Genomic DNA, 12,691 nt, shown 5'->3' with positions numbered 1-12,691 from the left:
CCTATCGCTAACACTTCAACCACCTCTTCTGGGGAAACAACTACACAACCTTACAAAACGGGCCCCACTGCAGAAAGTAGTTCAGTGGAGTCAACAGGTTCTACTCTGAGCTATGAAACGACAACATCATATGTGACAACCGAAAAATCGACTGAAAAATCTTCTTCTGAAGGAACTACTCCAACCTATTTGAAGGACACAAAACTTCCAACAACATTATCTGAAGAAACTACTACGATTTCAATAGAAATAAAACCAACTGATCGGGAGAGTTTCTCTTCAACTGCAGAACAGACGACTGAACAAGAAACTGGAACTACTCCTACTGAAAGAACACACTCCGAAGGAACAACCTTCATACCTATCGCTAACACTTCAACCACCTCTTCTGGGGAAACAACTACACAACCTTACAAAACGGGCCCCACTGCAGAAAGTAGTTCAGTGGAGTCAACAGGTTCTACTCTGAGCTATGAAACGACAACATCATATGTGACAACCGAAAAATCGACTGAAAAATATTCTTCTGAAGGAACTACTCCGACCTATATTAAGTACACAAAACGTCCAACAACATTATCTGAAGGAACTACTACGATTTCGTTCGAAACGCGTCCAACAGAACAAGATAGTTCTTTTTCAACTTTCAGAGGTTCTATTCTGAATTATGACACGACAACTTCAGTTGTGACAACCGACCAACCAACACTGCAAACGGCACCAACAATACCGACTGAAAAATTTTCATTCGAAGGAACTACTCCGATGGACGCAAAATTTCCAACAACATTAAGTGAAGAAACTACTACGATTTCGTTCAAAATGCGTCCAACTGAACGGGATAGTTCCATTTCAACTACTGTACATATGACTGAACAGGATACTGAATCTATTGCAACTGAAAGAATATATTCAAAGGGATCATCATTAATACCAACAACTGAAACTTACACAACAATCCCCACTCAGGGATTTACTTCTAAGGATACAACTCCCGCTCCTCTGACTGTTGGAACGACGACTGTTAATTTAATGACTCCCTTCTTTTATACATCAATGCGATATCCTGCAGATGTTACTACCGAAAAGATATATTTTGCAAACCACACGCAATTCCCATATGATGTTATAAATACAACCGAAGCGCTAGTGACAGATAGTACCACACCCGAACAGTTTTTGAAATGTAGGACAATGTACGACTGCTTAGACGACGAAATATGTTTGAAGACCGTTTGTATAAGACCTTGTGAGCATTATCAATCTATCTGTGCAACTACAAATTTTACTGTTTGTCGAACATTAAACCACACCGTTTTGTGCCTTTGTGATACCACCGCAGATGTAAATAAACCAGATTGTTATATAAATGCAGGTAACTAAGTTTGTGTAAATTATTATTAAGTTTTGATATCAATTCAATTGTGTTAAATTAAATGAATGAATTGCAATGAACCAAAGGTTTTCGGTGAAATTCTATGACATTGTTGTGCCAACTACATTAAAGCCAATAGATCCGGCAAAAACGTAGTAGCCCTCTAGCATTGAATGTCATTTTATTATCTACGGACCCAGCCACCTTTTTGGCGGACACCTGCATGTTTTTGTTTATGTTCTCGGAAACTCCATGTGTTTATGCGGATGGAAAACCACCTTTTCAGCCACATTTGTTCTCTCTCCGATTCTTCTGCTTCTTTAGCTGTTTTATAAGCTAAGGCTTGCACCACAAACACCTATTTATCACCATCACCCTTAGCACCATGTCGAAGTTCTCCAATTTTGAATGGTGTGGACAACAACATGCGCTTTATATGTATAGTATACCATGTTCGTTTGTTTCTGTTTCATGCACCGACCAAACGAAACTCTCTTATAAGCGCAATCGTTTGCATGTCTTTTACGTTGCTCGTTCATAATAGTTGCCTGCCTGTTCGCCTGCCTGCTAGTCCAGTGAACCATTTTTTCTGTTGTGTGCCCAAAATATCGTCATGCCCTTTCTCACGCCCTACATCACTTTACATTATCTTCGTACTCCCTTTTAATATGTTCGATTTGCATGTTAAGTCAATAAAATGTGTACGCATTTTGTGTTGAATATGTAAATACTCGTAGAAGTTTGTATATTTGTTTTTTAAAGTATAGTATATGTTTGTTATCTGTGTAAGTGTAAATGTTATAATACAATATAATTTAAATTAACCAATGCATGTGGTGTTATGTTTACTAACAAGATCCTGGTGTGATTGCTGAAGGCTTTTATAATGCTTACTAAGTGCAAATACTATTTATACTTAGCTTACTTGCATGTGTATACGTTGTTTTGCGACTGCTATTAACGAGCTAAACTAAACAATTAAAGTTATTTGATAAGGCTGCTACTATCCTATATGCAAATTGGAACAAAAAAACATCACGTAAATCCAAAAATGCAATTTTTACTAACTGCATTAAATATATGGAGAAAAATATGCTTTAAAACAGGATATTTAATTATGTTTAACACATTACTGAATTTGAGCCGATATATTCTCAACAGACACACTATGTTGTGCTAAAAAAGCTTGCTTAGATCCATATATATATTCCTAAGTAATATGTTAATTTTCAACGTTTTTCAAATGCACGAATAGAAATCGGTTGCACATCTAGCGATGAATGCCCCACCCAACAGGCATGTGTAAATGCACTCTGTGTGGATCCTTGCTCGTATGAGAATCCCTGTGGTCGAAGCGAAGATTGTCGAGTCATTGAACATCAGCCTGTTTGTTCTAAAGGTGGGTATGCCAAGGCATTTTTATTTTACTTTTTTTTTTAAATGTACGTATATATGTCAAATTATAGTGTGTGAATGTCAACGTAAGTCTGATTGCCGTAATGGATTCGAATGTGATGGGTGCCACTGTCGTGATGGTAAGCATAATTGTATAAATTTAATAGACCGATTTTAATTTATATGTACATGATTGTGTAGCAACTGGTCGTACGCCTGGCTGCGAACACTGTCCTCCTGGTGCCAATTGTGATCCCACAACTGGCGCTTGTATTAAAGGTAAGTTCCAGTTTTCTGCAATTTGTATGATATCTATATATGTATATAAAGCAATAAAAATCGAATAAAATATTATTACTTTTATTAACAAATGTAAATAAATCTTGTATATATCTGTACAGTATATTAACAATCCTTTACCCCTGTAAATATATCTCTCTCCCTAGCTAATGTAACAATAACAACTAGCACTACCAACAAAACCACAAAGAAACCAACGTCAACATCAACAATATTCAATGCAAAAACCACAGCTAACCCAAACATTGGCCCCAAAACGACGCCCAGCAGCGATGCGACTACTCACACTACCACCAATCTTAGCAATGAAACGAGCACAATCATTACCACTACTAACAAAACTACTGCTGGTCCAATAACATCGCACATCACAACAATTAGAACAAATACAGAGAGTACGACAGCAAAATCAGGTCACACGAAAGGCTATCGCGATGGTGAAAATAATATTACCGATACACCCACACCTAGACCAGCAACAACGGCTACTACAACAGCTAGAACTACATTACGTGGTGAAGATAATATGGGCAGTAGTGATAGGCGTACAACAACGCCAAAAATGAAGACGACACGTCTCGATACATCAAATGAAATACCAGAAACTACAACATTAACAAGCAAATCTGCACTACCCACTGAGATGCCAGCAGTAGCGGGCACAACTATGGACATTTTTGAAATACCTATCACAACCCCTGCCCCAGTGGAGAGCACTACAGATATCAAAATAATTAACCAATGTACAGTAGATACTAACTGTGCTTCTAACGAGCACTGTAAACTGGGGAGTTGCCAGAAAAAAGGTATATGTTATGTTTGTAACGCTTTTTAAGTAAACTTCGACAAATTCGATGAAAGTTGAGACTTTATTTTCAAGTTTTATTAATAACTTCTAAAATAAGTACGGGCCTATAGGTTTAGAATTTAAAGGCCTTTTCATTAATCAGGCAATTTTAAGAGATTTCCAATATAGATAATGAAGTCTATATATAAGATAAAACATAAATAAGTATTACAAACTATACCTTTCCAAATTTGTACATAAAATTGTAAAAATTCAGCTGTTTGTATATATGCACAAAATTCTCACTCGTTTTTAATTGTATTTAAATCATATAATCCTTCAGCCTAACAAAAATAATAACTCTAACAATAATACTATTCATTTCTAACAAGTAGAACCATCCGGCACACCGAAAACCCCAGAACCTTGCCAATCCAACAACGATTGTATTGAAAGCGAGGCCTGTTATATGGGCTTGTGTCATGATCCTTGTGAGTTTGCAAAAATCTGTGCAGCAAGCGCAAAATGTACGGCTAAAGGTCACCGGCCGATTTGCACTTGCCCTGAGGGCCATGAGGGCAATCCAATGATCAAATGTGCCCCAACATTGAGTTCAAGTAAGCAATAATCATAACACTAACCATTAAGCATTAATACAACCAATCATGAAAACAATTTAATTTCGATCGGGTTCGTTGAACGTAATTTTGGAGTTTAATATAATTAGTAATTATTATTATAATAAAATAGAGTGAAGTATATTCTTCTTACGCGCCGGGTTTTTATATTCCACAGTGGAATGCACAGAAAACTCTGACTGCGGAATTACTGAGGCCTGTGTTAATCAACGTTGTCAACACCCATGCGATGTTCACGACCCATGTGCCAAAAATGCGGTTTGTATCAACACCAATCATGCAGCTGATTGCAGCTGCATGGATGGATATGAAGGCAATGGTCTTGTTGGCTGCCAACCAGGTTAGTAAGATATTAGTGTGTTAATCCCTGCAAATAGAATGCACTGATTGCTAATTAAACTCTGATAATGAGCAACAACTATTTTTTGTTTTCAAACCTCTTTCTTTCATACACTGTACAAATTCCCGTACACCGTCACTGCCTCATGTACAAAATCATACTGTCTAACACTTGAACTCGGGCAAATCAAAAATAAATAAATAAACCAACACCCAAAAAAAATATTATAAATACACAAAAATGTCTCGCACAACACCATAACCAAATAAACTTCAGCACGCACCCAAGTCTGCCAATACAACGAAGACTGCCCACCAAATAAGCTTTGTGATCGCCTCAATCGTCGCTGCATCAATCCATGTCAGGAGGATTCATGTGGCGAAAATGCAGAATGTATTGCCATTAATCATGGTGTCGATTGTCGCTGTTTGCCTGGACATTTTGGTAATGCTTATGTGCAATGCCAGCAGCTACAAGGATGCCGCGCTGACTCGGAATGTGATGCCAGCCAGGCCTGCATAAATGAAAAATGTGCATCACCCTGTCAGTGTGGTGCTTTTGCGCTATGCGATGTCATTAATCATCGTGCCGTGTGCAAATGTCCTCCTGGTTACAATGGCAACCCCAAATTAGCTTGCAGTCCACCACAAAATCCTTGCGAGCCAAACCCATGTGGCCTCAATGCACTATGCGAACTAGACAACGGCAATCCAATTTGCTACTGTCCAAAAGGTCTTACCGGAAATCCATTCAAAAACTGCAGTAAGTTTATTTAATATGCTACACTAATACAAACAGTGATATATCCGTTTTACAGTTCCTGAGGGCGATGAGTGCACACCAAATCCATGTGGTCCCAATTCTGGATGTCGTCGAGTTGGTGGTGCACCAGTGTGCTTCTGTCTACCCGAGTATGAGGGTCAACCACCACTTATTGCTTGTGAGCTGCCCTCAAACCCATGCGAGCCTTCACCATGTGGCCCTAACACCCAATGTTCAGTACTTAAGAATGGTTTCTCAAAGTGTACATGTCTGCCTGGCTATGTCGAGAGTCCAAATACGATACGCGGATGTGTTGAGCCCATTAATCCTTGCGATCCAAATCCTTGTGGAACTGGCGCTATTTGTGACTCTTCACGTCAACCTGTTTGCTATTGTCCAGACAATAAGATCGGAAACCCCTTCAGATTATGCGAAAAGCCGGCCGTTTCGATTGAGCTCTGTCAGCCAGGTCCATGCGGACGCAACGCCGACTGCTATGTTACTGGAAATCGTGAAGAGTGCTACTGTCGCTCCGGGTATGTTGGTGACCCTTATCAAAGCTGCCGCGAGCCAAGTCGCACAGTGTGTGATCCTAACCCATGCGGTCCAAATGCAAAATGCGTGGTTACTGGCGATGGTCAAAATGCATGCATATGTCCAGATGGATTATCCGGCGACCCCACATCACTCATTGGCTGCCACGGTTACGAATGTCAAGTGGACTCTGATTGCCCGAGCAGCAAAGCCTGTATGGGTTTTCATTGTTACGACCCTTGTCCGGGAGCTTGCGGTCAAGGTGCCAATTGCCGTGTAGAAGAGCACCACCCAGTATGCTCCTGTAATTCTGGTTTGACTGGCAATCCGGGCGTACGCTGCTATGCCCTCGATAGACCTAAGTCTAATGCATGCGTTCCTAGCCCTTGTGGCAGGAACAGCGAATGCAAGCTACTAAATAATCGGGCTGTATGTTCCTGCTTACCAGGCTACTTGGGCGATCCACAGTCTGGTTGCAATCCAGAATGTGATATTAACTCGGATTGCGGAGAGGCTTTGTCCTGCATTAATCATAAGTGTGTGGACCCCTGTGCTGGAACCATCTGTGGCATTAATGCCATATGCAACGTACGTCAGCATACCCCAATCTGTCACTGCTTGGATGGTTTTACTGGTGATGCCTTCCTGCAATGTGTGCCCATTGGGATATTAAAAAATATAACGCGTGATCCTTGCGCTCCATCACCTTGTGGTCCACAAGATGTGTGCTCAGTCTATGGTGATGGCGTTGCTCTGTGCGATCCTTGCTTTGGTGCGGATGCTCAACAAAATCCTCGTTGCCGACCTGAGTGCCTCACAAACTCTGATTGTCCGTTTGACCGTGCTTGTTTGAGCCAACGTTGCTTAGATCCTTGCCCAGGGTCATGTGGTCGAAATGCGATTTGTAATACCTATGAGCACAATCCGATATGTGCTTGTCCAACAGGCCTCTATGGAAATCCCTATGACCAATGCTCACCCCCATCCCCTATTGTGCCAACTCCTTCGCCAAGCTGTGCCAAATTGCAATGTGGACCCAATGCTGACTGTAAACGTCTTAGTGGCGGATTAGCTTGCGTTTGCCGTAAAGGTTACTTTGGAGATCCTCAACTGGGTTGTCGACCCGAATGCGTACTAAACAGTGATTGTCCGGCTGATAAATCTTGCGTAAACTCAAAATGTACGGATGTCTGCATTGGCGTGTGTGGAATTAATGCTATTTGTCGTGCCGTCAATCATGCACCAGTTTGTGTGTGCGCCGAGGGATTCAGCGGAGACGCATTCCTTTCATGCAGTCCTTATTACTTGCCCCCATCTGTAACACCCACAGAGCGTCCACGAAACCCATGTGAACCATCGCCTTGCGGTCCGAACTCACGCTGCCTCGCATCTGCCAATGGGTACGCTGCATGCTCATGTTTGCCTAATTTCAAGGGTGCCCCACCAGTCTGCCAGCCAGAGTGCATTGTAAGCTCTGAATGTCCATTGAATCAAGCTTGTCTAAATCAACGCTGTGCAAATCCTTGCCCTGGAACATGTGGTGTGGGAGCACGTTGTGAGGTCCTCAATCATAATCCGATATGCTCTTGCGATCAAAACTTCGAAGGCGATCCGTTTGTTTCATGTTCTCGCATACCAGAAAAACCAGAGGGAAAAACACCAGAGAATCCTTGTGTGCCATCGCCTTGTGGACCTAACTCTATATGCCAAATCAAACAGAATCGCCCAGTATGCTCTTGTGTAGCTAACTATATCGGCAGCCCACCATACTGTCGACCAGAGTGTACACTAAGCAGCGAATGTCCTGCCGATAAGGCGTGCATTCAAGAGAAATGTCAAAATCCATGCTCCAACACATGCGGACACAATGCTCGCTGCACAGTTGTGGCTCACTCGGCACATTGCAGCTGTGACCAAGGATATGAAGGAGATGCATTTGTTGGTTGCTCCAAAGTAATTGAAGAAAGTAAGTTTTCCATTAAAACATTAACTTACAAGATCAACACCTAATTTTCAAATTTGTATAGAACCACAAGATCATATAAGTCCCTGCTACCCGAATCCTTGCGCCGAAAACGCCGTGTGTACTCCACACAATGGCGCTGCACGCTGCAGTTGCATTGAACCCTATTTTGGCGACCCATACAGTACTGGCTGCAGACCAGAGTGCATTTACAACTCAGAATGTCCTTCGCCACTTGCGTGCATTAAGCAACACTGCCGAAATCCTTGCATAGGTGCCTGTGGTGCCAATGCTGAGTGCGCAGTCGTCAATCATTTACCGACATGCAGCTGTGAACGTGGTTTTGAAGGTGATCCATTTATCGGCTGCAAGCGTACACCAATTGGTCCAGTTAGTGTATGTGAACCTAATCCGTGCGGCCCAAACAGTATATGCCGCACTGTGGAAGGACATCCTACATGTAGCTGCCAAGTTGGCTATTTTGGCGCGCCACCAACATGCAGACCCGAATGTGTAGTTAGCTCTGAGTGCAGTCAAGACTTGGCGTGTATTCATCAAAAGTGCGCTGATCCTTGCAGCGGAACTTGTGGGTTTAATGCCAAGTGTCAAGTACTTAATCACAATCCAATCTGTTCATGTCCGAAAGACTTCATAGGCGATCCATTTGAGCAATGTGTACCAAAACGTAAGTAATAAGAGACATAAATAAACGCAAGCTTTAACATACGATCTTTTTACTAAAAGCTCCAGAACCAGAGCGCAAGGTGAATCCTTGTATACCAAGCCCTTGTGGGCCTAATGCCCAGTGCCGTGATATCAATAACCGTGCTGAGTGCTCTTGCGTAGCTGGAATGTTCGGTGCACCTCCTAATTGCCGACCTGAGTGTGCCATTAACCAGGATTGCCCGTCGAATCGCGCTTGCATACGGCAGCGCTGCGAAGATCCTTGTATCGGAACTTGTGGTTTCAATGCTCTGTGTACAACACAGCATCATCAACCAAAGTGCAGTTGTCTTGAAGGTTATGAAGGCGATCCATACACTGGATGCAGTATGCATCAAAGTGAGTACATCATTTTTCATTTAAGAACATTCCCTATAAGTGCGCAATTAATTGAGCACAATTTTGCCTTTAATGTTGTTTTATTTCTCAATATGTTTCTAGGATATGGTTATTGGTATTTGTATACTTGTAATATCATGCATGTCTACATTATGTACAAATTTTTCATCTCATATTTTAGGTTGAGAATGCTATCTATTTTACGTATAAGGCTTATCTACAAATAAGTGTTCAACAGTCAAAGCATTTTGATTTAACTATTGAACATTGATACGTAAAAAAAGCATGAAAAAATATTTGTTTATTTTTAGAGTATACTTTTTTGTTACTATGTAAGCCCTTTACCGGTGTTTTTATTGTAAATATCATCTTACTGCTTCCTTATCACTATCTTGCATATATTTAGTCGTGGTGCCCGACATTCCGAATGACCCATGCAATCCATCGCCATGTGGTGCGAATGCCATTTGTCGCGTACGTAACGGTGCTGGTTCATGCAGCTGCATTCAAAACTATTTTGGTGATCCCTACATCAATTGTCGCCCTGAATGTTTACAAAATAGCGACTGTCCTACCAACAAGGCTTGCATAAATATGAAATGCCGAGATCCATGTCCCAACGCCTGTGGTTTTGATGCTATTTGCCATGTAGCACATCACCAACCTGTATGCAGATGTGAATCTGGGTTTAGCGGAAATCCACTGCGCGCTTGTATTAAAATTCCATCAAGTATGAAAATATACGGGCTATTCAAATATTTAAGAAATAACACCCCCTTTTTAATGACTCAGATATGTACCTACCATTACCCAAGGACCCATGTAGACCTTCGCCATGTGGCCTCTTTAGCAGTTGTCATAATGTGGATAATCGGGCGGTGTGCGCCTGTTTACCTAATTACTTAGGAAGTCCTCCCAACTGTAAGCCTGAGTGTGTTACAAGTGCGGAATGTCCTTCGGATAAGACTTGTATCAATCAACGCTGCCAAGATCCATGCCCAGGAACTTGCGGCTACAACGCGCTTTGTCGAGTGACAAACCATTCCCCAATCTGTAGTTGCTTCGAGGGCTACACTGGCGATCCTTTCCACCAATGTGTACTAAAAAGAAGTACGTGCTGTTTAGTATCTGTACAACATGAGAAATGCAAACAAATTTTTGAATTTTTATAGAACCAACGCCAATAGAACCTATAGCACCATACAACCCCTGTGTACCTACACCTTGCGGTCCAAACTCACAATGTCGTATTACAAGCAATGGAGCTGTTTGCTCCTGTATAGCTAATTACATAGGACGTCCGCCTGCATGCCGACCGGAGTGCACTATTAACTCAGAGTGTGCCTCCAATATGGCCTGTATGAATGCACGCTGCGCAGATCCCTGCGCCGGTTCTTGTGGCAACAATGCACTTTGCCATGTCAGCTCTCATACACCAATGTGCCTTTGTGAAGCTGGTTTCACAGGCGATCCGTTCACCGGCTGCTATCAGATCATTGAAAGTAGGTTGATTTTCACTAGTAAAAAAAATATATGCACTGAAATGCATGATTCCGCATTGCAGCTCCAATTGAGAAAGTTCAGCCGTGCCGACCAAGTCCTTGTGGCTTAAATTCAATATGCGAGGAACGCAATCTCGCGGCAGCCTGCAAATGCATACCCGAATACTTCGGTGATCCATATATTGAATGTCGTCCCGAGTGTGTAATCAATTCCGATTGTCCCAAGTCTCATGCTTGCATCAATCAAAAATGTATTGACCCGTGCCCTGGTATGTGCGGGCATAACGCTGAATGCGGCGTCATCAACCATGCGCCCAACTGTGAGTGTCTCCCGGGCTATACCGGAAGTCCAATTGTCGGCTGTCACCTGATCCCCGAAGCCCCGATCTGTAAGATTTACAGCACGTTAGACCCAAACAGATAATACAATAATTGAGACCTTCTCAATTCGTTAGATCCTGATCCCATAGAGCCTGAAAACCCATGTCAACACTCTCCCTGCGGCCTCTACAGCAACTGTCGTCCGATCAACGGTCACGCGGTATGCACCTGCTTAGCCAACTATATTGGTGCACCACCCAATTGTCGACCCGAATGTATGACCAGCTCAGAATGTGCTCAGGATAAGTCATGTATCAACGAACGCTGTAAAGACCCCTGTCCAGGTACTTGCGGCAACAACGCACTCTGCCGTGTTCTCAACCACAATCCAATTTGCTCATGCAGCCCTGGTTATAGTGGTGATCCATTCGTTCGATGCATCCAAGAAGAGAGTAAGAACCAAAAATCAACCAATTCGAGCATCATTAATTTGACGCGACCTCATGCTGGTGCTCATGCTCCACGCTTTGATCGTGTCATATCATTTTGCATTCACTCAAATATATACATACATCATCGCAATCAGTACATACCTATATAAATACTCTTTCCGTATTATTTTGCTTTTTTTGTTGCTTGCTGTGGTAATTTGGTGTCATATGCTGGTAAATGTAGAACGCCCCATCATACAAGAGTCGACTCAACCATGTGTGCCTTCACCGTGTGGACCCAATTCACAATGTCGCGTTTCATCGACTAATGAACAAGCCGTTTGCTCATGTTTGCAACATTATGTTGGTAGACCTCCAAATTGTCGTCCTGAGTGCACATCAAACTCAGAGTGTCTTGGCAATTTGGCCTGTATTAATCTACGTTGTCAGGATCCATGTGTGGGAACCTGCGGCTTGCAGGCCACATGCCTTGTAAATAATCATAGACCTATTTGCCGTTGCTTGGATGGTTATGCGGGTGATCCTTTCTCAGGGTGTAGTCCACAAAGTAAGAACAAGATATTAAATCACCCTTCGGAATTTCGAAGATTATATACTCTTGCAAAAAAATGTTGTGCCATTTTTCGTATATATACATACATGCATGTATTGTGGTCCTTTTTTATAGATTATGCTATAGAATCAATATTTTAAAGTTAAAAGTTCAATGAAAATAATACTTCAAATATTAAATTAATATTTAGCAAACGGATTTCGTCTTGACAAATGGCGCATAAAAGTAGTAACAGTTATTGCAAGAGTACTATAATACTTGAAAATTGGTTTTATAATAAGTAAGGCTTAACACTTATTCTTAAACATAATTTAAAACAATTTCCCGTAATTGGTAGTAATCGTACCGCCAGAAGTCGCTGAACCATGTAATCCAAGTCCATGCGGTGCCAATGCAGTGTGCAAAGAACGTAATGGAGTTGGCTCCTGCACTTGCCTTCCCGAATACAATGGTGATCCTTACACTGAATGCCGCCCAGAGTGCGTACTCAACACAGACTGCTCCAAGAACCGAGCATGCTTAAACAACAAATGCCGTGATCCCTGTCCGGGCGTTTGTGGTATTGCAGCCGAGTGTCATGTGATTAATCATGCTCCAAGTTGCAGTTGTCCATCTGGGTTTACAGGAAACCCATCACAATACTGCCGCGAAATACCAAAATGTAGAGTATTCCCCTAATAGTGTTAGTTCCGACCGATTTTTAGTAA

The 12,691-nt window shown here is 42.0% G+C and overlaps 1 protein-coding gene across 3 annotated transcripts in view; it reads left to right on the top strand.

Moving 5' to 3' along the window:
• LOC115630493 overlaps positions 1-12,691 on the top strand; it is a 96,851-nt gene that overhangs the window by 38,753 nt on the left and 45,407 nt on the right. For 2 of the 3 annotated variants that reach the window (XM_030527080.1, XM_030527081.1), the window contains exons 11-24: positions 2,631-2,774; positions 2,972-3,049; positions 4,653-4,835; positions 5,112-5,597; positions 5,653-8,097; positions 8,159-8,779; positions 8,839-9,156; positions 9,563-9,886; positions 9,949-10,266; positions 10,329-10,658; positions 10,721-11,047; positions 11,114-11,431; positions 11,655-11,978; positions 12,322-12,645. In XM_030527080.1, the coding sequence (XP_030382940.1) occupies positions 2,631-2,774; positions 2,972-3,049; positions 4,653-4,835; positions 5,112-5,597; positions 5,653-8,097; positions 8,159-8,779; positions 8,839-9,156; positions 9,563-9,886; positions 9,949-10,266; positions 10,329-10,658; positions 10,721-11,047; positions 11,114-11,431; positions 11,655-11,978; positions 12,322-12,645 (6,540 nt within the window). Of the gene's footprint in view, positions 1-2,630; positions 2,775-2,971; positions 3,050-3,216; positions 3,877-4,252; positions 4,475-4,652; positions 4,836-5,111; positions 5,598-5,652; positions 8,098-8,158; positions 8,780-8,838; positions 9,157-9,562; positions 9,887-9,948; positions 10,267-10,328; positions 10,659-10,720; positions 11,048-11,113; positions 11,432-11,654; positions 11,979-12,321; positions 12,646-12,691 lie in introns of all 3 variants that reach the window. The other variant, XM_030527079.1, reaches the window with a different exon arrangement.

This window comes from Scaptodrosophila lebanonensis, unplaced genomic scaffold, assembly GCF_003285725.1.
Source record: "Scaptodrosophila lebanonensis strain 11010-0011.00,11010-0021.00 unplaced genomic scaffold, SlebRS2 tig00001410-arrow-pilon, whole genome shotgun sequence".
Classification (NCBI taxonomy): Eukaryota; Metazoa; Arthropoda; class Insecta; order Diptera; family Drosophilidae; genus Scaptodrosophila; species Scaptodrosophila lebanonensis.
Note: the sequence above shows the minus strand (reverse complement) of the source record. Positions and strands in the feature narration are given on the sequence as shown.